Consider the following 26642-nt stretch of genomic DNA (forward strand, 5'->3'; position numbering starts at 1 on the left):
TGCTTCCGGTTCACGGGGCGGGCGAGAGGAGCCGGCCGGGACGGCGGAGGAGGCCGGTGCCGTCCGCGCCTGCGGCCCCCGGGCCGCCCCGTCACCGCCGGGCGCGCAGCATGGGACTCCCGTGAGCGCCGGATCCCTCTTCTCTAGGGGAGGCCGTGCGCGGCGAGGGAGGGAGGCCGGGCGGCGTGGCGCGGCGGGCGGGGCCGGTGCGGCAGCAGGTGGGTGCGGCGGCGGGTTGGGCTCCGGCCGGCGGAGCGGGCGGCAGGGAGGGAGGGCGGGCACCGAGGCCACCGCGGGGGGGGGGCAACAGTGCTCCCTACCCCGGGCGGGCGGCTCGGTCCCGGCGCTGGGCCTCGGCTGAGGCAGCGGCAGCCCGGAGCGGTAACCGGCCAAGGAGGGAGAAAACGGCGCTTTTTACCTCAGGCTGTGTGCGAGCGAAGCGTTCGCCGGTAAGCTGCCCGGAGAAGCCGTGGTTGGTGCGAAGGGCAGGCAGGGTTCTGCTTTTGGTCTTGTGAGAGACGAATCACGAGTTCTTGTGTCACAGGCTTCCTCATTTCAGCATATCTGACCTCGTCGTACTCGCAGCCGAGCGCCGCGGCGATCAGAGAGCTGGCTTGGCAGGCGTAAGCTGTGGCGATGGGCTCCGCAGGGGTTGGGGGTAATCGTTAGGTTCAGCAAAACAGGCTGTTCCTCTAGCAGGCTGTCTGTCTAGCTGCAGCCAAGTGCTTATTTGATTGGGGGTTGCCTTCTGCCAGCATCTGGAGCTTTACTGAAATCTGCGGCGGGAGAAGCAGATTTCTGTTGCGCCACTGTGGTTGGCTGGTGCAATCACTGAATGTTTCATACGCGATTTTAGGGTGACCCAGAAAGCCAAATCTTCTGGATTTCATTATTATCTTTGTTACCGCCTCATCGGTTGGATCTTACATAGGACATCTCAGTTTCCTCCTTCCCTTCTTCCCCATGTAAACAGAAGAAAACTGTTCTGTGAAGTTGCAGCTTAGCATTATTAAACACTTTCAGATTCTCAGCTAAAGTAGCGCTAGAAAGATAACACAATTATAATTATTAAGATTAAGGCACTTGAACAAACAGAGCCTGACTAATCACAGTTGCTTTTCCCTGCAAGCTCTTCACATGAGAGCTGCAAAGAGGATTGATTAGAGACCTGGTAAATCATTTTCTACTGACTGGCTTCTCAGTGCAATGCGATAACGAACAATGGCTTATGCCTGAAAACTTACTCCAGCGGTCAGCCTGCTGGGCTCTGCTCTGGCTGAATCAATGCTAATTAATGTGCTCAGCAGCAAAACTTTTTGTGGTCCTGAGGCAAAATTTGGAAAAGAATCCCAGATCAGCCTGGTGAATTGTCTTTGTCTATGCAAGAGGTTCAGATTTAGTGTCTCTTGGGAACTGTGAGATGTTTCTAGATTTTGACTTGTCCTTTTTTGTGGTCGGGACTGAGGAGGTGGCCAATCATTGACTCCGTGACCCTGAAGTTAGTTTGCAGGGGCCTGAAACAGTTAATCCTCTGTGTTCTCTGTGGTGTGTGTCCAGGATGTCATCACTTTGCCATACCTCTGCTGTGCTGGTATTCTTTATGGCCCTTACTGTGGGTGTAGGGGCTCAACAGTCGAATGAGAGGAGCTGTGATGTGATTGGCGATGAAAGCAGCGAGTCGCAAATGGAAAGAGCCCTGCTGAAGAAACTAGAGCCCCTGAGCCAAATGAGGTACGGTATAATACCCTGCAGGCCTCGGTATAATACCCTGCAGGCCTCGGGGCTGCACAGCACTTACCCTTAGGCCAAGGGGAGGGGAAGATTTGGGGCCAGACTGCAGAATGGGTTTCGCCTTTAGTATGGGCTGTGACTGGCTTCCAAGTCTCGAGTGTCCGCTGCTCTGAGCCTTGTTCTTTGTAATCCTATGGGCTGTCTGTCCTGTCCTCTCCCTGCTGCAGGTTTAACGTGACTGTGGAGAAAGGCAAAACAGAAAACTACGTCTACCATTTCAGGGTGTGCAGGGAGGTCAACAGCACCTTGCACGATTTTGGTGGCCTGGTGCAAACAGATAGACAGAATGGAAAGACCACAGTGATAGGAAGAATCAATGAAACTCAGGTCTTCAATGGAAGTAAGATTCCACTCATTACTTTTCTTACTCAGTATCTGCCTTTTGCCTCCTGATCCGGATTTGCAGCCTATATTGTTTCTCTCTTGGCAGGTGACTGGATCATGCTGATTTATAAAGGAGGTGATTCATATGGTAGGCACTGCAGCGGTGAGAAGAGAAGAGCTGTGATAATGATTTCTTGCAAGCGGGGAGTTACAGCGGTGAGTGACACGTGAGGTGGGAGAGGAGCAGGAGGCTGCCAGACAAACAGTTGTTTGTAAGTGGAAGGGCTTTGAGGAGGCACCAAGGTTTTCTTCTGTCCTCCAGTGTCTGTTGCCTAGCTGCACCAACAGTGATAAAACTGTCTTCTGGTGAAGTTCAGCATGCCTGGGCGTATTTTCACATGACTTAGTTTCTCCCAAATTGCAGAGTTCATTCAGCATTATTTCAGAAGAGCGGGAAAAGGAGCAGGAGTGTTTCTACCTCTTTGAGATGGACAGCAATGTGGCATGTCCAGCTGAGGATTCCCACCTCAGTGTCGGCTCCATTCTACTGATCACGTGAGTCATCAGAAGAGCTGTTCATGTCTGGGCCATAATTTCCAGTGCCATTTAGAAACATAGCAAATGCTGTACTAGACTAGATGATTGTATATATCTATCCACAGCCACTGTTAGATGTTACTTTGCCTCTTGAGTTTTTCGGACAAAAGCTCTTGCTCGAGGCATGATGCCGCAGAACCGCTCTGTTCCCTGTAGACATCCTCCTTCATAGTTTACAGACAAGTGCACTGAAACATGGAAGACATGACTTCCTAAAATTGTACAACAGCTCTTTGCCAGAGCTGGGAATTCAGACCAGGAGTCTTGACTCATTTTCTGTGTTTGTGCTTAGAGGCACTACTTCATGTAGTGCTGCTGATCAATATTTTGGGGAGCTTTTCTGGTCTGGTCTCTGTTTCTAGCTCCGTTCTTGAGTGGTGCTCAGCTACTTGCTCCAATACCAATCTGAGGCAGGTAGCTGGCTCGGAAGAGGTTGTCTATAGGATTTCCTCAGCTTTGATTTTTAATTCTGCCCTCTAGGTTTGCTTCACTGATTGCAGTCTACATCATTGGTGGGTTCCTCTACCAGCGCCTTGTAGTGGGAGCAAAGGGAATGGAGCAGTTTCCCCACTTTGCCTTCTGGCAAGATCTGGGCAATTTAGTGGCGGTGAGTGAAAATCCCTGTATATTCTCAGCCTGGCCCATAAGTTAGGACAGGAGAAAATAGCACCTGCCTTGTCATCATGGACTATGTCTCTTGGGTAGACCTACCACCACAGTAGCATACCTTGAGGCAGAAGAAGGGGATATCTGTTTTATTTTTCTTGAGTACTCTAGTTTTGAATCCTTGCTGAGACTGATTTCCTGCTGACACCCTGCAACTGCTACATAACAAACTAGAACACATGCTCGTTAGTGGTTAACACTTTCCAGGTAGGAACATTAAGCTAGAGACTGTGGAATGTTCATGTCTGACTGCCTGAAACCCTTCCTCGATCACCGTAGGCAGTGCCATTTATCCTCCACGCTTGTCTCAGCCTGATATTGCTGCATACTGTTAATCAGTACACCCAGAGCTTTCAAGACTGAGTAGGATGTCTGTATGTGTGCTTCTCTTGTCAAGACAAGTTTTGGGGACCTGCCCAAGATAGCACAGGGTTAGCCATTAATCTCTTAGCAGAAGAGAAATCACAGAAGCTGCCTTGCTTTGGGTGCTGAGTCAACTGCATACAGTCTGATTCCAGTGCAATATCCTGTGCTTGTAGGATGGCTGTGACTTTGTCTGCCGATCTAAGCCTCGAAACGCACCAGCTGCATACCGTGGTGTAGGTGATGACCAGCTTGGTGAGGAATCAGAAGAACGGGATGACCACTTGCTACCAATGTGATAGGCTTTCAACACTGAGTTCTTTTCTCCCCATCTCCCCAGTGCTTGTTTAGCTGGGTGCCTCCTAGCCAGTTCTCCTTCTCTCACTTCTGATTTTCTTTACACTATTTGCTTTTGCTGTCTCTGGTGTGTCAAGTCCCATGGATGCCTCTGGGTGCAAACAGCACTGGTCCCTGATGGCATGTCTTATGAATATAATGCTGGTTTAGGTTTTTAAAAAATGGGGCAGAGCTGGGTGGGGAAAGTGCTGAGAGTTGAGTAGAAGACAGCAAGAAAGCAATATGAGTGTTCAGCACTGAGCAGGAATGGGAGATGAATCACTGAGAGGAAAAAAGGGCCATGGATGGATGCAGAAAGGGAAAGGAAAAGGAGGCCATGGGTTAAAACAGCTGAGACTGTAGGAGGGATCTTTTGTGTCTTTTTTTTTTCTCCCCTAGGATTTACAGGATCTGTAAGACACTGGAATTATTTTTCTTTGAATGCATTTTTGGCTTTTCTAGCTTCTGCACTGTTATGCGCTGTTTCTGCCAACACAACCTGCACAGAGCACTCTATGCCAGGCTCTGGGGGGGAGGAAGAGGCATTAGCACCTCTGCAGCCTTTTCTTTTCCTACTGGCAATACATTGAAGAGTACACACCAGTTTCCTTCAACAGATGTAAAGGGATGCATGCCATCCTCTCAGACTGGAGAGGGGCAATGCTAAAAAACTATAGGAGTTAAATACGGTCTCATGACTTTCCAGTTCAGTCAGAATATTGTCTCAGTCTTCTCAATCATTGAGAAGCAAAAGGAAATGATGTGCTGCTAAGTAAAGGGAACATTTGCTGAAACTGCAACTGATACCAAGGCAAAATGAGATAGGTAGCTTCCACTTGAGTTCTGTTACAAGCTTCCCTAGGTGATTGCCCACACAGCTCAGTCGCTGTCAGCATTGTGATTTCATGCTCTCCGAGAGTTCCTTATTTGGCAGAGGGTTTTCCCGTGAAGCTACCAGAATTTATTTTTATAAAAAAGGAACCATAGAAGCCAAGGGTAAGAATGAAAACACATTAAACACTGCATAAGGGACTCTTGTACTTACAGGGTCAGCTTTCATAAATCACTGTCCCCTTAAGCATGGTGCAGACTGCTCTTAAGACACTTGCCCTGTGCAGATGGTACTTAATGTAGTGCTACTGGCTGGGAGTGAGGGAGACCTTCTCCTGGGGCCCTAGTGAAAAGCAGGTACAACTGAGTTGTAAGACTTAATGGGAACCTTCAGGAACTTGGCACCTTGATTCCTAACTGCTTTTTATGTGAGGGCCTACACTCCAAGCAATCCCATTCTGCCCTACTGTAGACTGGCAGAGAACTGTCCTCAGTCTTGAGGGCAGAGACTGTGAATAAGCAAGCCACTACTAACAGCAGAGTACGGACAAGGTTTGTGTATTTTTAATACTGCCAAAGCAGTCTGAACAGTGACACTGAAGGAAAAGGGGTGACCCTGCTTTCTTGCTGGGTTTTGAGTGGGCAAACAATTCCTGCTTTCTTTGACTTTTGTTATGGTCTCAATCTTTCTCATAACATGGGAAAAAATAGGAAGTCACTAAGTCTGTTGTTACTGTTTTTCATGGTGGTGTTTAAGGTAATTTTTTTTGTACAAAACACAACTTTCAAAAATAAAATGACAAAAAAACCTGGTGAAGCATTGTGCTGATTTAACAGGAGCTTTCTTTGGTGCCAGAGCACCTTACTTAGGTGAAGGGTTTTGTGTGCGGTGGCTTGTGCCTGAACTATGCTTGCCAGGACTGGATCTCTTCTTGTTAGTATGTGTTTTTTGCTGTCACCTTGTATCACTCCAGTTCCCTTAGAGCCTCAGGAGGGATATACACATCTTTCAAAACTGAAACTTTAAAAGCTCAGGTAGTTATGAATGGGGAAAGATTCCTATGCTCTGTATTTTTCTGCAACAATAAAAATCAAAAGTAACTTTTTGATGAAGGTTGTACTTTTCAAACACTAGTTAATGTTCAGGTTGGGGAGGGGGGTTAAAAAGCAGCCAGACCTGCAAAGCCTGAACAAGCATTTTTTTTTTTTTTTTTTTATTAAGAACATTGAACATGAAATGAAGAAGTGAAGCCTTCCCATTTGACTGAAATAAAATCTGGTCCTCAGAAGTAGCTAGTATAACGTAGGCAGGCTAGCTGCCCGCCTACCCTGCCAAGCATCAAACTAAACAGGAGTTTTAGCACACCCAGCCCTGCTAAGGATAAAATGGTTTATGGGCCTTCCTCTGCTGATTGCCGTTAGAGATTCTAACGTCTCCCTTCTCTGCCCCCAAATTACATCAGACCAAATAGTGTTATCAGGGTGCAAGCATGGGCAGCTTCCTCTGGGCCTGTTTTCATTCAAGAAGCCTCAGAAGTCTTCTCTTACAGGAACAAGGATGCCATTAAGGTGAGATTCAACAGTACAGTTAAGACTAGGAAGCTGCTGGCATGTTTTATCCATCTTCTAAGCACTTTCCCTCCTCTCTTTTTCTAACATGGGTCAATAAAAAGCCCATTCCAAGATCTCTAATGTTTTCCTACCTATGCCATTTAGGCCTCCTCCCATGCCACTACAGCTTTCCTGCAACAGTAGGTGCTTTCTACCCAGATCGATCTTAAGGTCTCACTCAAACATTCACATGAAACTTCTGAAAACAGAAAAGCTGAGACACATGGTTTATAAAAATTATTTTGCATTCAGGTATTTGGCTCTAGGGGACACTTACCTCTTCATGCTTTGTGTAATTTCTTCAGGTTTTTTTGCCTGTTTGTTTGAAGCAGAGGTGCTTCTGGAAGAGCAGAATTCTGCCCAGGTTTCCACCTTTGGCAATCTGGTTACAAAACTTCAGAATACCACATTTGATGCTTACAAAAAACCCCAGACCTGGAGAGGCTGAAAGGGAGAGACTCAGCCTATAACAGAATGCTACCCCTTAGAAAGGAGAAGTAGCATTCAAAGATTAGTATTCACTTGTTGGAGGGTGTTTTGGTTGTTTGTGGTTTTTTTTTAACTGAGGAAAAGAAATATTTGTTTTACACCAAAAAAAAAAAAAAAAAAAAAAAGAGCCTGAGGCAGGCGATAACAATTCTGCCAGCTTAAACTTTGTCCCATAAGCTCTCCTGAGGATAATGACAACAGACACAAAAAAAATACAAACTGATAAGAGAACACAAAAACCCCAAAACCTCAGCCCATTTTATGAAGAGCCTTGGCGCTTCTGGAGACTGCTTTGGATCTATAAATTATGCCCTAGCACAATAGGGAGACAAACCTAGTGCTGCAGGGTTCCGTAATGCAAGACAATCCCCCATCCCATTGATTTTCCCATCACTTTGTCATAAGTACTCAGGATAAATCCTCCTCTGACTGGTTCAGAGAGGAGCATCTGGAGTGAATAGCTGCCACAATACTTTGTCTTCACTCCGCATCTCTACAGGAGATAGTAAAGCTAAGGCAGCTCCTTTTGCCATGAGCCTTCAAGTTTGGTATGCATGCTGGAATGGCTATTAAACCCTGTTCGTGAGCAGCCTAGGTATTTTTTTTTAAGAGTGGAACAGCAGCAGCCCCTTTTGCTCAAATTCCTGGTTTGTCCACCTCTGTCACTTGGAATTTACTAGTTCCCCTTCCTAAATGCCCCAAGCACAGCTGCTCCCAAAGTCCATGTGGGGCCAGCTCTTCCTATGCCTCAATTTCTGGCACAGTGAGATTCAAAACTAATATCTAGCAGACCTGCTGTAGCAAAAAGGGGCAAAGGCAGTTCCCTTTCAGAAGTCTGCTATGACAGAAAGAGGTCCCCTTCACATCTTCATGGGGTATACGGGAGAGGCATATTCAAAATCAGGAAGAAGGAAAGATGTTTCAAGGCCCCAGGTGGGAGTTTTCCTCCCCCTTGTAGCACCATTAAGAGACCAAGACATGGGCTTGTGCATGGCAGTTTCAATCAGTTAAATTCCTTCTCATTCTTCTTGAATGCAAGACCACAGGGGACTGTCCCATTCTTCCCTGCCCCAGCAGGATGCTCCAAAGCTGGCAGCTGCCCTGGGGTCAGAGCAAAAGTGAGACCTCTGGCTTCAGAGCTGTTAGGTCTCCTTGAGGACATTGATCTTGGCACAGATCTTGAGAGCTGGTCCCAGCTTGATGTTCATGGCACTCATGAGGTGTTCCTCCTTCAGAAGCAACAGGGCCTGGCCATCAATTTCCTGTGACCGAAATTCCTCAGCAATTTCCTGGCACCCTGTGAAACCGAAAAACAGTACTGAGAAACAGACGTGCCGTGGGCACCCGCCTCGTTCCCACTCTGGGCCTCTGGCAGGTACAGAAAGCAAGCTAGAAATCTAGCCACCTCCCACCTCCCCACTCTACTCCACAGTCTGCCCAAGGACACAGGCTACTTGAGAAGTACAAGTCACCCATCTGTATGGCCTGCTCCAATTCAGAAACACGTCCAGACGTACAATAAAAGCAGTAGGCACCACGGACGTGACTTTCTTTCTAGAAAGAGAGCCAACAAATTTCCCCATGCTACTGGATCACAGGAGTGCAGGAGAGGACCTTCACCTTGCAGTGATGCAATGAACTCATACACTTCCTCCACACTCCAACGACTGGGATTGCTGGACAGGAAGACGGGGTTGATGCCATGTAGATCTGGGGTAGGTGGGGCCATGCTAGAGTTTGCCAGGTCCCTCTCTCCATGACTGGCCCTTACTGACAGGGGTCCTGGAGATGTAGGGGACAAAGCTTCATCATAGCTGGAGTTATCAGAGCCTCGACTTGAGTCTTCCTGGCCCTACAAGCCCATAGGAAAGAAAGAAAACAAAAGGTGTTTTGTAAGAAATTCACAATTACTAGGTGCAAAACAAGACATTAGGAACAGCAGAAGTTGACTCAACAGTCTGGGACAAGTCCAAGGCCGTTGGTCCAGGGGCAGCTGACATAAGTGCTCCCTGATGCCAGAAAGGGGAGACTACTCTCGCCTCCCTTCGTCTTCCTTCTCCCCATCCTCCCCCAGTCCATTCCTCTTCCTCACATCAGTGTTGAAGCTCATCTGATTCTTCTATAATCCGATTCAAATCATTCATGTGGAAGAATGCTAATCAAACGGGAAAAGTGGATTGTTTTCTACCAAGGCTGTCAGCTGATCTCACTCACTGAGACCTCCAAGACACAGGCGGGAGCAAACAGAGAGTGAACAGAACAAATACAAATGCGACTACACTTTCTGCAGTCGATGAGGGATTAGAACAGCTCACTGTGCCTTGTGTAACAAATGTGTCAGTGTGCACTTGGCATGTCCTGCACAACTACATCCACTGTGAGAAAGTGGTACATCCAGCAGTGACAACCATTACACTGAGACCTGCCTTGACAGAGGCAGACAAGACTATGTCCTTACCCTGTGGCGCTTGCCCTGGATCTTTGTTCGAGCAATTTCAGAGCTGCTGCGCCGTGGTCCCCTTCGGCGCACACGAGCATAGTTAGCTTCCTGGAATTCCTTCATCTTCTTCCTCTGCAGCCGAAACTGATGGCTGCAGCTGACATTGTACCTCAAGAAAGTAGAAGCAGAGCAGCAGTTAGGAAACAGCAACTATCTAAACCTACTGCTCCTCCTTGCTCCAGATGGGGATAAAACTCCTCTTTACCATCAAGTTCTGTTCCTCCTCCTTCTAAGACTTCCCCTTGGAAGGAACCAGTCCAGACTTCTGACACAAGCAATATTTGGACACCAGAGTCTTGATCTAACATCTGAAGGGTCAATTAAGTCATTCCCCTAAGGGAAAAAAGACCCATAACAAGCACTCTGCTATCAATAGGAAGCAGAAATGACTAGTCTAACTTCTCCCCAGGTTTCTTGCCCAATGCTCCCTTGTGTCTTTGCCTAGTTCCAATGCAGCAGACAGCTACTAGTATGCATTCGTTTAGTCAGTCAAATGTACATTTGACTGAAGAGAGGTTCTTTGGAGCCCCAGAACTTCCCTCTTCCCACTTCATTTTCTGAGCAAGTCAGCAATCCTGTTTGCACTCAACACAGCATTCACCTCTCCACACCTAGAAGCATTCACAAATCATTTAGAGTCCTAAAGGATCTCTGTGGCCAGTGCATCCCATGGAGGGATGTTCAGATGTACTGAAGTGTTGTACACTATCTGGAGAAGGGGCACATGCTCAGTATGAGAGAATGTGTAGTCAGAGGAAAGGAAGATTATGTCTTGCCATTATTACCTTTTAGCACAGGTCATGGAACAGAACCTCTTGGAACCACGGAACTGGGTTGCTGGGGCATACTTCCCACAGTATTCACACTTCAGCAAGTTTGCCTTCTTATCAAGCTCTAGTGAGATAGAGATACACACCAGTTGATGATCTGAAGCAGATCACACACAATGATTCCCCATTCCACTACTCTTCTTCTGAGCAGACAGATTCCAAGCACTATTCTCTACTGAATATACTAAGCAGTTAGCCTGGTGAAGAAGCTGGGGAGAGGCAGAAGCTAATTAGGACCCCAGGATACTGAACAGAGCAGTTTATTTCTCCTTGTCAGTACCATTTCGCTGAACAAGCAAAAACCAGCATATCCCTCATACCCTACAAGGCTGCAGGGGAAATCTCCATCACTGTACTCTCTGCTGTGTTCACATATCCTTTGCAGCCTTCAGATTCATTAGAGACAAGTATCATTCAGATTCTCCTGCTTAACTACCGACACAGGGTGTGTTAGATCATATCAACAACAAAGTATTGTCTTCTGGCACTCAAGAAAAGGAGATCCTAGGTCCATAGCTTGAGTCTCTAAGAAGTTAGCAGGAAGGTAGGAAGAGATATAAGTTCATAATGTATAAAGTTAGTAATACAGTATCAAAGAGCAGACACTTTCAGTAACACTAGATAGGCTTCCTGGTGCTGAAACTCACCCATAGAAGCACTGTCCCCTCCCGGAGAATTGCTGGACAGGTTTTCACTCTGGCCAGAAGGAGCCTCTCCCTGCAGCGGTTTCTCAGATTCTTTCAGCAGCTGAGAACAACCCACCTGGACAGGAAGAGAAAGAGTTGGGCCCATCAGTAAAGGATTCTCTGTGTCCACCACCTTCTGCAAGGTATGTGCTGTTTATACCTTATTACAGCTCAGAAGAATCCCTCTGCCTACTAGGGAAGGAGAGATGCTGAACAAAGTTGTTACTCCCTCCTGACTCACGAGCTTGGCAGTTCATTCAAAGATCACCAAATACTATCTGCCTTGAATATCCTGCAATTCCATGTAACCGCATTTCCCCTTATTTGCTTTAACTTCACTTGCTGCTTGTTCAAAATACAATGCATCTTTCCCTACTAAAAATCAGAGAGAAGAACCTTCTTACAATTCCTGCATAAATGATTGCTTTGGGGACTACTGGTGAAAACGGTTCCCATCACACTTGTTTTACTCCTTCCAACCCATTCTCTTTAATGCCACCACTTAATGCCTTGCTTCGTCCATGAGACCTCCCTCATTTCCCTTCCTCTTCACTGTCTGTGACTCAGGCTAAAATGCTGAGTTGGAATATGGGGAAAGAAACTCCTGTCTCAAAGACGGAAGCCCACCACCCTCCCAAGACAGTGCTACACCTCCTTCTCCCGCAGCAGAGAATCCCTACCGGAAAGGGCTCTGCTCCTTCCTGGATGACAAAGCCTTCAATGATGTGTGTGAGGATCTGGGGCTTGACGATGGCTTGTGGGGGTTTGGAGTCTCCCATCTGACGTGACACCATTGCCAGGTTTGGGGTGGGAGCAGAGGTGGGGGTGACTGATGCTCCTTCACTTGAGGGGGTATTTGAGGTTGCAATGGCAGCAGAATCAGATTTGTCTGGAAAGGTAACAGCACAAGAGTCATTTACCTTTGCTCCATCTACTTCAAATGGAATACGAGATCAGATCATTAGCACACACAAGCAGAGCTCTCCTTTGTACCTCACCTCCAAGGCCACTCTTCTCCTCTATGTTTTTGGGGCTGTCTGTCACAGGAGAGGACCTGGCAGGCAGCAGTGCAGTGACACTGGGCGACTCCTCCTTCTCCTCCTCTGACTCTGCCTTCCGCTTTACCGCTAAGGTCTGAGACTTGCCCTGTGTGAATAAAAAAAGAACACGTAAGCGGAGAGAAGAGCTCCAAAGCAAAGAACAAGACAGATCGAAGGCAAAAGTAAGATGCATCCTTCTCCATCGTATTTAATTTCCAGCCTGGTTCCTTCTCCTGGAGATGCCTCTAGCTCCCTCACAGTACATACCTCTACTTCAGAGCATTTGCCTAGCAGGGAGCAAAACTTCAGCAAACTCACTACCATACCACTATGGCCAGGATCTGGTGTCCCATTTCATGTTGATACATTGATATAATATCAAGTCACTGTGTAAACTTCAAAGGATTATTCCAGGAAGAAAGAAATGGAATGGCAGTCACCCAGCAGCTTCCAAACAGGCTTTTGGCTAAATCAGATCAGTTGCAATGAAGGACAGTCAAAGAGTAGGGGACACATGTTGGATGAGAGCAGAATTGTCCCACCGCTCTAAAAGTCAGACAAATCCTGTGACACCTTCCTGAAGAAGCAGCCAGAGTTTAGAAACAGTCTCAGGAACTGGCTAAGGATATCTGAGCTGGCAAAGTGCTGGAGTTAGGCAGGCCCTAGCTGGACAAGTCACAGCAGCATGGACAAGGCCCATGGAACATGAGCCATCTTTGTTTTCCTCTGCATAGCCTGTTGCTAGGGGATCCTGAGGCCTAGAGTCAGTAGCTGGTACCATACACCAAGGGGTCTCTGACCCGGAGGTCTCCATACCTAGTGAGGAGAGGGGGGGGGTCAGTCTCCATGGGCCACTGAGCTCTCATCTCTCTCCTGAGAGAGACAACAAGGAGGCCAGTTATTGTTTGTATTGGGTTTATGTGGCTAGGTTTTGGTAGCAGGGGGGCTGCAGGGGTGACTTCTGTGAGAAGACACCAGAAGCTTCCCCCATGTCAGACAGAGCCAAGACAGACCTGCCACTGGCCAAGGCCGAGCCCATCAGCGACACTGGCAGCACCTCTGTGATAATATATTTAAGAAAGGGTAAAAAATACTGTGCAACAGCAGCTGCAAAAGAGAAGTGAGAATATGTGAGAGACACAACTCTGCAGACCCCCAGGTCAGTGCAGAAGGAGGGGAGGAGATGCTCCAGGTGCCGGAGCAGAGATTCCCCTGCAGCCCATGGTGGGGAAGACCATGGTGAGGCAGGCTGTCCGTCTGCAGCCCAGGGAGCTCCACGGGGGAGCAGATCTCCACCTGCAGCCCATGGAGGACCCCACGCCAGAGCAGGTGGATGTACCCTGAAGGAAGCTGTGACCTCCTGGAGAGCCAGCCCACACTGAAGCAGGCTCCTGGCAGGACCTGTAGCCCTGCAGAGAGGAGCCCACGCTGGAGCAGGTTTTCTGGCAGGACTTGTGACCGCAGGGGGGACCCACGCTGGAGCAGTCTGTGTCTGAAGGACTGCAGCCCATGGAAAGGGCCCACACTGGAGCAGTTCATGAAGAACTGCAGCCTGTGGGAAGGACTCGTGTTGGAGAAGAACTGTATCCCATGGGAGGGATCCCACGCTGCAGCAAGGGAAAAGCATGAGGAGGAAGCATCAGCAGAGACAAAACGTTATGAACTGACCACAACCCCATTCCCCATCCTCCTGCACTGCTCAGGGGGAGGAGGTAGAGGAGTCAGGAGTGAAGTTCAGCCTGTGAGGAATTGGAGAAGGGTGTTTTTTAGATTTGTTCTTATTTGTCATTATCCTACTCTGATTAATTGGCAATAACTTAAATTAATTTCCATAAAAAGAGTTTGTTTTGCCTGTGACAGTAATTGGTAAGTGATCTCCCTGCTCTTATCGGGACCCACGAACTTTTCATTGTATTTTTCTCCCCCTGTCCTGTTGTGAAGGGGGAGCAAAAGAGCAGCTTGGTGGTCACCCGGCACCACATTGTTAAATGTGATATTTAGTATGTGATGTGGACACCTACTCCATATGGGGCAGGGTCCGAGTCTCACCTATTTACTTCATGCAAGCCTTTGAATGGTAATGTGGAAGAGAAATGCTTGTAGTCAGTAGCCCCAAGGGTTGGACTGGAATTAGTGTTTTTGAGAGGAAAAAGTCTCCACATCCCTTTACCCAAACCCTTTACCCATCCCATCCCACTGACCTGGGCCTGGACTGCGATTGGTGTCCTAGGAATGAACAAAGAGAATCCATATGCTATTCTCCTTCTCAATGGTATCACTTACTGGCAACTGGACAGACTGCATGTAGAATGCTGCTGGCATCTGAGCCACAACTGGAGAGGAGGCTGGGCTCTTCACCATGTGGGCTGTGCCTTGAACTTGTGCCAAATTCACCCCTGTGGTGAGAGGAGGAGCTTCCTGTGAGGATGCTGGAGCTGTAGATGATGACGGGGAAGCAGCATGGGCTTGGGAAACAGGCTGGACCACAGCTGGCATTCCCCGGGATGTCGGCACAGCTGCAGCAATCTGAGCCAAACCCAGTGCTTGGGCTTGGCCTGAGCCCTGCTGCCGAGTACCCACCACCTGTACTGGGATGTGCGGTGGAGGCTGCTGGGCTGCTGACATTTTGGCAGGCCCAAGCTGAGGTGGTTTGATGGGGGTGACCAGAGATTTTGACTGTATTGGAACAGGTGACTTGGTGGCTGGCTGGCAAGAACTGTCCTGCTGGAGCTGCACAGGCTGTGGCTGGGACTGCAACATAGGCTGCACCACGAGGGTCTGAGCCTGCTGCTGGTTTTGAGGTGGAGCCTGCTGCTGCGGAGGTTGAGCTTGCTGCTGCTGTTGGGTCAGAGATGGTGCTTGCTGCTGTTGCTGCTGTTGGGCCAGCTGGAGATGGGTGGCTGTGTGGAGGAGCTGGGACTGGCGGTGCTGGAACTGCTGCTGGTGATGAATGGCGATCTGCTGCTGGATCACCACCTGCTTCTGCAGGTGGATCTGCTGCTGCTGCTGGATCAGCGAGTGTGGCTGGATCTGCGTATAGGTGGCTATACAAGCACAGAGTGGGAAAAGAGGAGAGCGCAAAAGTTAGCAACAGTGCAGCTGGGAACAGCAACAACAAAAACAAGGCAGGCAGCCGCTGCACTGGTTTGAGTCATTAAGCACCAAAATGACTGACAGCTCACTGGCAGAGGATGTGAGGGGCTAAATCAACTTCTCTTGCTAATAGAGAGGGATAGTCCCCGGAGACAAGCCCCCCGGGAGCCCAGAGGCTGGGACGCGTGCTGGAAAACCAATGGCACTCTTGCGAAAGCCCAGTGGGCTCGAAGAGAAGGAACAGGTCTGCGCTTACCTGAGCTGATCAACGTCTGGCTGGGTGCTGGTGTAGCAGTCCTGGTCAGGTTCATGCCCACCGTTTGCTGTCCGCCACTGTCCGTTTCGCCCTTCTTTGTGGCTGCATTCTCTGTCTCCGTCTGGCTTCCCTGGCTGACGGTCACGGCCTGGGCAGCTGCTACCGGTAACGGCTGAACCACCCCCGTGCCTTTCCTTTGGCAACTGCCAGTGGTGCCTGCCGAGGAGGTCTGGCTCAATCCCGTTGAGGTCTGGCTCCCACCACTTGCCACCACCCCTCCGGAGACACCGTTGCTGCCTGCTGACCCCTGGCTCAAGTTGAGGGACTGGCCTGCGCTGCCGGAGGAGGCCTGAGCCACTGCCAAGGTCTGGCCCGTGCCGGTGGCCTGCGGTAAGCCCGAAGCCTGGGAGCTTCCTGGCAGAGCTGCCTTCTGAGCGGAGCCTTGGAGCTGGGCGTTAGTGGCCGAGGTCTGCTGGCTCCTCACAGCCAAGTTCTGCACCTACAAATGCATAGACAAAACAGAATCTGTTCATTTTATGTACGTTACTTGCTGGAAGTTCGACAGAGAACGCATAAACAACAGGCTCTACTGGGATGCAGGCTAAGATCAAGTCTCACGTGCAGAGCTGGCCAACACTGCAGGGCAAAGCTCAGGCGTGCTCCTCCCCAGGAAACACATTATCCTGAACTCCCTCCTGCCCCATCTCTGATGGAAGTTAAAGATCTTGTGGCACTTTCTGAACAGCACATGAGGACACCGCCATTCTCCAAGGCATGGGACAGCCTTCGGACCTGCCTGCCGTGCCTTTACACTGGTAGGACCCAGTTTAGCACAGCTCTAAAAGCACTGAGATACCCCTTTAAAAGACCAGTCTTCATTCCTTTTCAATTTTTCTGCCACCTGCTTCCTCCCCCCGTGCAGGGCTTTCCACTCAGCAGGCTCACAGATCTACTCATGGTCTGCAGCCCTTCTGATTTCACCAGTTCCCTCTGCATTTTGGTGCTGCCATCCTCCGTATTTACTCCTCCTCCAACCAAATGCAGTGTCAGATCATGGCTGACTTTCCTTCAAAGAAAGTGCTCCAGACAAGAAAAATATGAAGTAACTGGAAACCCCAAGAATGACTGGGATAGGACAAGGAAAATGGGAAGCCATGGCAGCTCCCTGATCTGGAGAATTACTTATAGACGAATGCAGGAGCTAAGACCTTGTGGCCTGTTCGGTCTTTGGCATCTTTACAACAACAAACCAACTGGGTGAAGGAATACTACCGCTGGCAAAGAGTCTTCATTGCAGAGTGGCTGAAAACTGGACATAGAACTCAACGATTCTTTTCACACAAGGACAACTGAGAAACTGTGAAGATGGGATTGATACAGCATGGGGCTCACCCCAGAAATTTTAAGCAGAAATTAATCCAATCGCTGGAGGCAAAAAGCAAACATGAAAAAATGGTGGCAAGAGAGAAGAGAATCTCCTGCCTGCACAGGGACACAGGTTGGGGATAAAATAGAGCTAAGCTGCTATACAGGGACGGCTGGAGACAAAGAGCAGAGTGCGGGGTGATGGAGAGCAGGGGAAGGGGAGGACTGTGGGAGGGGGTGTCACTGACCTGGTCTGTGTCTGCATGGACCCCAGGAGACTGAGTGGGTGGTACCTCCTGCTGGACAGCGGCCACAGCCCCGTTGGGCATCAGGATGAGTTGGGAGGCAAGAGGCACATTGCGGCCCAAGGTCCGGTTTACCTGCAACAGGTTCCCCAGCTGGGGCTGTTGAGGGAGGGTCAGGTGATGTGGAATGAAAGGAACGGAGGGAAAGAGAGAAAGACAGACAGCGAACGACAAGCAAACAAGTTACAAAGCAACACTGGGCTGCAATGTCACACGCTGCAAAACTGTTTAACGCTGAACATAACCCTCGGGAGCAGGAAACTGGGAACAGTTTCCTTATGGAAACAAGCACTCTTCTATCAAACATGGGCCTGGGCCAACTCCCACAGACTGCCCAAGGCTGGCTAAAGACTGGGGTATCATTGAATTTTCAGATGTGTATCTGGCACTGGTAGAGAAACAGTGATAAAAGACATACATCCAACACAAGGGTTGCTTGAAAAGAAGGGTATTGCAATCTGTATCTAAAGTCAACTGAGACACAGAAAATATTTTTCAGGTAGGTAACCAAACCCCAGCCTGACTATATAGTCAAGCCTAATGTTTTCTATTTAGCAGCACTTCAAAGCAATTAGAAGGATGCCGTATTTGTTCATGTTGATTTATGCTTCTAGACTTACTTGAGTTCTGACTTATGTCCCTGAGCTCAGCAGTGGTAGAAGAAAGTAATTCACCATATATCTGTTCCAGCATTGAACCAGAAGAGTAGCTTTTTTTCTGTGAGCTATATTCGAGTCTAGGACATATATTTCACATTTACACTCTAGTGAGAAGTGCCATGGGATCTTTAACATCTATGCAGAGCAAAGACAAATATGGTTCTTAACGATCTCACCTGAGCCACACAATACAAAGCTCATCTACTCTCAAAAGCTGAGCCCAGAGTCAAACTCATGGTTTCAGGGACAAGAGCTTCCCCATCTGAATTTAAAATATAGTGCCTCTTCCTTAAAGCTACGGTTAGTCCAAAGGTGTTGGTAATCCCAAGCAGTGAAACACTGAAGCGGCTACAAAGCGGGGCTCATGGTCAAGACACATTTTGCGTACACGTCTCTTACCCGGAGATACATCTGGGCCTGTGACTGGTTGAGAGGTGGTGAGGTGGTATTCCCAAGAAGCACAGACTGCGTCAGTGTCGTGGCGCTGGGGGAACTCACGCTCTGTGACCGACTGATCAGCTGAGCAGCTGATGTGGTGGCTAGGTTGATCTTAAAACAGAGAAAAGCCCCAAATGGTATATGAAGAGACAGAGGCAAAGAAAAGAAGTACAAATTCACTTACTGGGGTACCGCCAGAACAGACATTTTACAGTTTTTCCCTGTATCCCACAGGGCACCAAGAAGAAAAAAGTTCTTGTCTTAGAGGCTACACAATCTAAACTAGCCAAAGCCCTGGATGCTAACCTCATTTGTATGCTGAGCCCGAATATCACTGTTAGCATGCAACTGCAGTAAGAGATCCAAAAGAAATACATCATTTTCTCCAGCCTCTCAAGTCAAAGAAAAAAAACCCACAAAGTAATCTCCACCCTACCAACTCACCTATGCTCTGAACAAATCCCAGTTCCTCAATACTCGCTACAAAACCAGACTTCCTCTCACTCAACAAACTCTACCCAAGAAAAAAAAATGCATCCCATTTCAAGCTGCTCACAACTCCATCTCCTTCTCAGAAGTCCTGACCCTTTTCTAATCCATGACGACATATCCCCAAAGCCTCAGCAAAGAGAGATCAGTGTCTACCTTTCCAGCTAAGAGCCCTCTCCCACTCAGAAACTTTCTCTGGTCTCTGGTCTCAACCCCCCCCCCCCCCCCCGCCAATAATAATAGCACCCCAAATCCTCAAAGTTGTCTGCATCTTGTGGATTCCCAGCATTCTTAGAAGCTGTGTTTCCCTGGCTGAGTGCCTTCCTAACAGACAAAGAAGAGAAGGAACAAGGTGGGGGGTGGGAGGGAGGCTTTGATATGTGTGTGAGGGAGCAGTTACTTACAGAGGCCTGGGTGGTGGTGGTCTGTTGCGGGGTGCTGGTGTTGGGGGAGCTGGCCTGTCTGCTGGCTGCAATTGTAGCCTGCAAGAGGGATTGAAACAGAAGTGAGTATCTGGAACAAACTTTTCAATCCAGCCCAAATATTTAGCTTTGTTGGAACACCTAGTCCCATCATCATTTTCTCCCACTCCTGAGAACAGGAGCACAACCTAACCACTACAAATCTCTGCCGTGCCCTACAAATCAGGTGCAGCAACTCAGGAAGGTACGTCCTCTTCCCCAACCAGTTCAGCCCTATTTACTACCCAAGGCAGCGGACAACAGACCCTTACAGTCCATGACCTCCAGTCCTTCCACCCACGGGTACATACCCTACTGTTGCCCCAGCTTGTCACACTACACACTGCAACCCTCATCCTGATGCTGCAATCCACTGTTAACAGCCAGATGTTCCCCGCAATATTAGCAATTTGCTGGGCTAGTCAGGCAGTTTAGTAACAACGCAATGATAGCACTCCGAGTAACAAATTTCAGATTACAGCACATATGGTTCGTGGAGGAATGTAAATATTGGCAGATTTCCACCCCACCCCCCATGATCCCATGGGAATTCCACTGTACAAGTGTAGTTAGTTTTATAACTAAGATTTGTGCAAAACTGGTGAGAGGATTCTATTCCCTCTATGCTATAAAACTGCAGGTAGGGATTTTGAGAACAAGTAAATCCTGGACTAACAGCCAAGGAGGAGAGAGCTATTGTTACACAGACTGAACTGTATTCTCATCACACATAATCCATCTTCAACTGATGATAAAGTCTGGTAGGCGAGCAAAGTTGCTCAACAATTACTCATCATAAAATATCTCAATTTGTATAAACATATCTCAGTTAAAGAAACACCCTCCTGGCTGGACAAGATCTACCCCAGATCCCTCTTGCTAGTAACTGGTAAAGAAAACACGGGCTACTAAGTTTCAAGACAGAAAATTCAGAGGATACCATGTGAAATTTCAGGCACACAAGACCATGTTTATTCTCAGACAAGTAACAATCCATGCTTCACTTTAATACAGTTTTTAAACACTACTGCATCCACTGCTGATTTAAGCGCCCATCTTTTATTTAAAGAAGGTGCAGGGTCTAGTCATAGGCCTCTGAAGTGCAAGTTTCCTGATGGGGATGCTAAATTTTATATTCCCCTGCTCTGTCCCTGAAACCCAAGTGAATCTTTGCATCAGGCTTCCAGTTTACTAGCTGTTTGTATTAGCTTTAAACAATGTGTTTAGGGACTCATTGTCTCATGTTGGATCAGGACGACCTTGGTGCACAAGTCACTGTATAAAGAGAGAATCTCTGGATCTTCCCCAGAGAACGATCCAATTCCTCTCCTTCTCTCCGCTGGTAACTCACCTGCTGGACAGCAGCCAGGCTGTGAAGCTGGGCACTGTTAAGCTGCTGCTGGAGCATAAACTGATGAAAATACTGGGCTGCATTGGGCTGTCTCTGGAGTGCCTGCAGGGCCTAGAGAAAGAGGAAAACCCAATTGTCAAAAATAGTGTGCCCTTGAAATGTGATTAGAGAGAGCAATGAAGAAATAAATAACAGCCGTGAGACCATCCCTAGACCCCATGAAAAAAGCAAAGTCACTAGATTAGCACATCAAAATACATAGCACAGCTACAAACGGACTGAATCACAGGTGTATTCCAGGACAGCGGGAAGCACACTTGCAACACTTTAATAAACTCCAGGAATTTGGGGATGTGTGTGCTCAAGCAGGCAGACAAGTGTTCCAGTATAGTATGTATATGGAGGATATACACTGTAGAGAGGAACTGGGATGATAAACTGAATGACTTGCTCTAGAACAGCATGCTAAAATCAACCTATTGGATCACAGTACAGATTAAATCTAAGAGGCTGGACCCCGGAGGAGTAACCTATAAAACATGAAGCACAGTATCAGGCTACAGGAACCAAATATTGGGCCTAGCACAAGAATTTCTAAATCTGAAAACACGACAGCCCTTCGAGCATGCTCCCACCTTAAGGCACAACAACTCAGAGGAACACGAAAGGGCTCACCACCACCTTCCACTGATGCACATGCCACCCCAGAACATAACCGCTTCTCACCTGTACTGCCTGTCGCTCATAGAGAGACATCTGCGATATCTGAGGACGGGTGCTTCCTCCAGAACTGGAGCTCCCGCTGGTGGAGCTGGAGTTCTGCTCACTTTCAGTCTCCATGGTGACAGGATCCCAGGAGCTCAGGCTGAGAGGGACTCCAGACCTACATCGAGAGAATTGGAAACTAAGTCAGGCTAGAGAAAGAACCAAACCATATTTCACCGCATTACGTCGCCTTTTTTTACTGGAATATCCCAGTACCAGGCTCCTCGCACAGCTTTGCTCCATCACAGGGGACCGGGGATGCCAGGGTTCTGAAATCACCCAGAAATTATACTTGTGGTTTAAATCTTTTATTACCACAGTCAGAAATGTAACGCGCACATTCTCATGTTTTTATTGCCATGCCCCAGTTGGAAGCTACAGCATCCTGAACTCTTAAAAAGGCAGCAGAGTGAAGGAGCAGCTGCAGCTCATTCAGACAATCATTTGGTTACAGACCTGATCACCTCTCCTTCAAGAGAGGCTAGTGAAGCGAGGAGAACTGCACTGTGCTTCCAGTCTCCCACTGCACTTGGCAACTTCTGATCCTCTCTTCCTCCAGTTGCACAAGAGGTATAATTATCCCACAACTCCGCTGCCCTGCTTGCAGATATACCAACCCAGTCCCTCCTTCTCCCAGTTTAGTCCCCAGCCCTCGACTGTTTCTTTCTTTCTCTCATCACATGGACCTTTCCAGCTACTTCTTGTTCCTGGCAGATCATGTAACTTGAACATTAGACTGGAAGCTGGTATTTGTGGTGGCAAGTTGCTTTCAGGAGGAACAGAGTCAGAAGCGGAGTGGATGAAGGGTTCACTGGCAACACTTGCGAGGGGAAAGCTGCTAAAGAGGTCATGCAGAGCCAGAGAGATCTTTCAACAGCAGAAGGATGAGCTGCAGTGAACCACAGGACTGAGAAAGGACTGGAGTAGGCTTTCATCAGTCAAGAGGAAGAGAAGTGAGACTGAAGACAGTGCTTAGCAGAAGAGTAATGCGCATTGGGATGATCAGGGACTTCCCTGCAGCAAGGAACATGGGCTACACAGGGAGTAACGGGGTTAGAGTCAGAAAAGGGAAAGAGCAAAACTGATTATTCAACAGATTCCACTGCAAAAATGACTTTTTTAGAAGGATATCATTCCATGTAAGATTAAAAAAAAAAAAATGCTTCTGATAGTCTCAGTATCACTGACAGCCTGTTTGTTTCCAAAACACCAGCTGGCTCCGCTGCAACATATCTGAGAGAGTGCTAAATGAGACCCCTAGGCTTCCAGGATCCCACACCACCAGCACAGCCACTGTATCTAGACCTTTCCAAATCCAGAGATTTCGAGCTTCACAGCCTTAACCAAACACAACTTTTTCCAGGTGCGTAAACAAACAGACCGGCGCAGCAGAAAAGGAGGTGCAACAATAGTGTCAACCAGACAACTTTTTAAATTCTGGAACGGTGTTAAGGGCAGCAGATGACTTTAAAGTATGGCAACAGCATTACCACTGCAGAGGATGGCTGGCTAAATCAGGGAACTGCTGCTCCAAACCTGCTCTTCAAAATCTGGAAAATTCTATAATTGACAAGCAGCTAGCTGCTGCTCCAGTCCCATCTTTCCCGCACATCTTTGCCTCTGCCCTCAAGTCCTGCCCAGGCATCTCCCTGCTAATCCAACACTGCCTTTGGCTGTCGGCAATTGTGCCCTGCAGTCATCTTCTCAACTGAGAGGCACCCCCTCCTAACTGGCCATTACTGTCTTCAGGCACAACTCTATTACAGCTAGAAAGAGTTGGTCAATAAGCCTCTCTAGAATATAAAAGCTCTGGAGAAGGCAATCGCCTTAAAGATCTTCCCCAGGGGGCAGCTCCACAAAAAGTAAATGAAGCCTGAAAATAAATAAATTGAGAAGGGAGAAAATACAGACTTTCTTAAAGAAACAAACTATGGTAAGTAAATTAAGTACTTCAGATGGGGTTAAAATGCAACTCAGAGTGAAGCTACACATATTACAGCGGGTTATCTAGTAGCTCAGCTACCATTAGGAGACAATTTCTGTGCCCTCACCCACCTTCAACCTCCCCCCGTGCAGGTTCCTCCCAGCATTTACCTCGCTTCTAGTGCTCACTAGATCAGCTTGACAACTTTGCAGAAAAGCTGCCCTAAACATCATTTTCTGCCAGATCAGCGAGTTGAATTAGCTCACTTTTGATGCCACAAGTGCCAGTGAGAGGGAAAAGAAGGTAACTAAGGTTCAGCTGAGCTGCAGCACATACCCTTACCCTCAACAGCTGCACCAGAAGGAGAAACCTGGCTTCTGGCTTGGTGCTCCGCTCCACCAATCTGTGCTTCCTCAGTAAAGAGCATCGAGATCTTAAAATCAGATCCTAGCACAAACAGAATCCTACCGAAACACCTCTGGGATGAGAGGCCTCAAAGAATTTTGGTCTCTGTGTAGGCAAAAGACCTGTGGGGGGCATGGATAGAGAAGTGTACTCTCTCCCTTTGCGGAAGGGCGGTAAGAATTTTAAGTCAGTCGCAGCAAGCAGGGTTATCCAGCAAAACCCTTTCCAAACACAAAAGTGAAAAGGCGCAGTATTTCCCCAGGCAAGTTCATCTAAGGATGCAGCTCCATGTTAGTGTAATGCGATCCAAACACAGGCTATTCCCGCACAAAATAGCTCGGACTACACCCTCTCCCCTCCTCCGAGGGCATCTTCCAGCACCCTCCTCTCACAAAGATCTAGCGATCACCCGGCTATCAGATCGCTTGGTTCAGCTAGCTGCTCCATGAGATGGATAACCTACTACGAATGATTAAACCACAGGTTTTCCAAAAGATTGAGTTAACCAACTCACCTCGCAAATGTAAAAAAACCCAACAAACCAACAACAAACCAATCCAAACCGCCCAAGGTATCGCTGTGGCCATTACTAGAAATTAGCCTTTGAACAACAGCTAGAACTGCACCCCTCAAAAGCAGACACGGACGGATACCAGGCCCTACGAACACCAGGGCAGGGATGACAGCGCAGCAGAAAGGCGGGCAGAAAACCAGCTCCCGGAGCAGTCCGAGCCCGAGAACACGGGCCAGCCCGCAGCGTAACCCACGCTGCCGATCTCAGCGCGCACCGACAACATCCCAGGTGGCTCCGTCTGCGAGTTCCCGACCTTTCTCAAGCGCGAGAAGAGCGGGAGAGTCCGAGCAAACGTCTCCTCCGGTCGCCGGGCTCTAGGGAGGAGGCAGAAAAGTTTTCACTCGCTCACCCTCCCACCCCATCCATTCCCCCCGGCACGTCACTGCCGGCGCAGAACATTTTCTAACCTTACGACCGGTTTTTGCGGCTTCGCCCTTGAGAAACCGACTCGAGCGAACAGGTAACGATTGCCACAGGCTGGTTTGGGGAAGAAAAACGAGCAACCGGGACTGCAGCACGCTCCTCGCTCTGCTCCTGCAGTTTTCTACGGCACCGTCTCCGAGCTACGCAAGCAAGAGGCGTGAAACCGCCGGGACACGTTTAACTCTGCTCCGGGATGCTCTGGAAGCGGCAGCACCAGTCGGTGCCACCCTCCAGCGCCGCGGGGGACCCCCGCCCCGCCGGCTCCCCCCCACCGCGGCAACTCCGGCGGCAAAGTTAAGCCGACAGCGACCGTGCTGCCGCCCCTGCCCGCTGCGGGCAAGCCCCGCCGCGGCGGGAGGCGGGGATCCGCCGCAGGATGCTCGCCGCGGGGAGATCGAGAAAGGCGCGTCTTTAACGGCGGCGGCCGGGGGTTGTTGGGGAGCGGCGGCGGCTGCCCGGGAGGCGGGAGGGTGGTGGTGGGAGGCGGGGGGGGGGGGGGGGGGGGGTGGGAGTTGTTCCCGGCCGCTGCCTCCGGGGGCCGGGCCGGGCAGACAATGGCTGCTCCGCCGCCGCTGTCAACTTCCAGCCCGTCCCCGGGGAACTCTTCCCCGCCGCGGCCGACCCGCGCCCCGGGCCCGGCCTCACCTGCAGCCGCCGCGGCGCGGCTCCGCTCCGCTCCCGCAGCAACGCCAACGCCGCCGCCCTCGCCCTCCTCTTCCTCCCCCGCCGCCCTGCCCCGCCGGCAGCCCCCGCACACCGCCCCGAGGGGCCCCGCGCTGCCGGCGTTAGCGGAGCCCCGGGGCCGCCGCCGCCTGACACGCCCCCCGCGCGCGGGCAGCCAGGCCGGGCCCCGGCCGGGCGGGGCGGGGCGGGGCGGTGCCCGGGGGCCCCGTTGTTGGGGGGGGAGGGCGGGGCCGGGGGCGTTACCTCGCGGCGGCTCCCGGCGGGCCCGGCCCGGCCGCGGCCTGGCAGTGCAGCCCCGGAGCGGGGGGGGGGGTGGGGGGGGTGGGGGTGTGTGTGTGAAGGAGGGGGGGCGGGGAGAGGGGAGGGCGGGGGCGGGGGGGGGGGGGCTTGGCGCGGGGCGGCGGGGGCGGGGCCCACGCGCGCGCGCCGCGCCCCGGCCGGTTCCGCCCCCTCTTTTTTTTTTTTTTTTTTTTTTTAAAATGTTGGCCTCTGGGGCTCCCCGCCGCTCCGTCACTTCCTCCCTCGAGGCGCTTCCGGGCACGTGACCCCCTCCCCCTAGCGCCGCTTGCCGTTGCCCTGGTGACGGCAGCCGCGAACCCTCTGGTACGCGGGTTCGGGACCGGGACCGGGAGAGGGGCCTCCGGGGCCCACCCCGCTCACACACCCGGCCCTGCCCTGCCGGGGGAAGGGGGGCTCAGTACATCGGCCGCGGCCTTCCCTCCCCCCCCCCCCCCCCCCCCCCCCCGCCGGGGAAGGGGACCAAGGCGTCAAGGTCTTGACCGGCACCGCAGCCTGGCTGCGCGGCAGGCGCAGAGCGCGCTTCGCCATCCAGAGCGGATGTCCTCTGTGCCGGGACACGCGTCACGATCGGCCCTTCCGGAGACAGGTTCACCTCGTTAAACACCAGTAGTTTTCCTGTAGGTCGTAAAATGTTTGTCTTGGTGCCTGGAACAAGGTTTGACAAACAAACAGGACGCAGCGGTAATAACGGTGACTGGGAGGTTTTCTGCCCAGGTCACGTAGGGCGCATGTAGGGGTGCACAGGGGAAACCTGCATAAACCAGGGAGAGAAACCACGGTGCCAGAGCTCGCTGGCAGCTTTGAGAAGCTGCGCTGTGCAGGCACATGGGCCTTGCTTCCCCTGATTACTTTCAAAGAACTTCAGTTGTTCTGTCAGTTGCCTGGCTTAGGGCAAGAGTAGTCATAAGAGGGTAAACTTACTCGTTTTAAACAATAGTGTTGTAGTCAGCATGACTGTTTCTAAGATAACGAGACATGCCCGGTCGGGTCAGACCAGTGGCTCGTCTTGATGAGAGCTGGTGAGTTTCCTTTGAGGACGATGGCTTATGCACCAAGGAGGGGTGGGAAAAAGCAAAAAACGAGCAG

The 26642-nt window shown here is 50.0% G+C and overlaps 2 protein-coding genes across 6 annotated transcripts; one reads left to right on the forward strand and one right to left on the reverse strand.

Annotated features, from left to right (window-relative positions):
• Positions 1-5991, forward strand: M6PR (mannose-6-phosphate receptor, cation dependent). 4 transcript variants are annotated; one of them, XM_049822037.1, is made up of 8 exons: positions 1-218; positions 545-623; positions 1558-1731; positions 1959-2131; positions 2222-2331; positions 2540-2670; positions 3193-3319; positions 3918-5991. In XM_049822037.1, exons 3-8 carry the CDS (start codon positions 1559-1561, stop codon positions 4038-4040), a joined length of 837 nt encoding a protein of 278 aa, XP_049677994.1. In that variant the 5' UTR covers positions 1-218; positions 545-623; position 1558; the 3' UTR covers positions 4041-5991. The 4 variants fall into 4 exon arrangements, with proteins under 4 accessions (XP_049677994.1, XP_049677996.1, XP_049677995.1 ...); XM_049822038.1 differs by having other exon boundaries at positions 23-121; XM_049822039.1 differs by lacking the exon at positions 545-623 and having other exon boundaries at positions 17-121.
• Positions 5992-6139: 148 nt separating this feature from the next.
• On the reverse strand, positions 6140-25270 carry PHC1 (polyhomeotic homolog 1). 2 transcript variants are annotated; one of them, XM_049822030.1, is made up of 15 exons: positions 25218-25270; positions 21208-21364; positions 20482-20592; positions 19074-19151; positions 18142-18291; positions 17027-17182; positions 15414-15912; positions 14348-15108; positions 12023-12170; positions 11705-11913; positions 10986-11100; positions 10294-10402; positions 9467-9617; positions 8629-8860; positions 6140-8305 (listed from the first exon to the last, which is right to left on the reverse strand). In XM_049822030.1, exons 2-15 carry the CDS (start codon positions 21319-21321, stop codon positions 8151-8153), a joined length of 2988 nt encoding a protein of 995 aa, XP_049677987.1. In that variant the 5' UTR covers positions 21322-21364; positions 25218-25270; the 3' UTR covers positions 6140-8150. The 2 variants fall into 2 exon arrangements, with proteins under 2 accessions (XP_049677987.1, XP_049677988.1); XM_049822031.1 differs by lacking the exon at positions 25218-25270 and adding an exon at positions 23513-23553.
• Positions 25271-26642: the final 1372 nt, after the last annotated feature.

This window comes from Accipiter gentilis, chromosome 18, assembly GCF_929443795.1.
Source record: "Accipiter gentilis chromosome 18, bAccGen1.1, whole genome shotgun sequence".
NCBI classification, from domain to species: Eukaryota; Metazoa; Chordata; class Aves; order Accipitriformes; family Accipitridae; genus Astur; species Astur gentilis.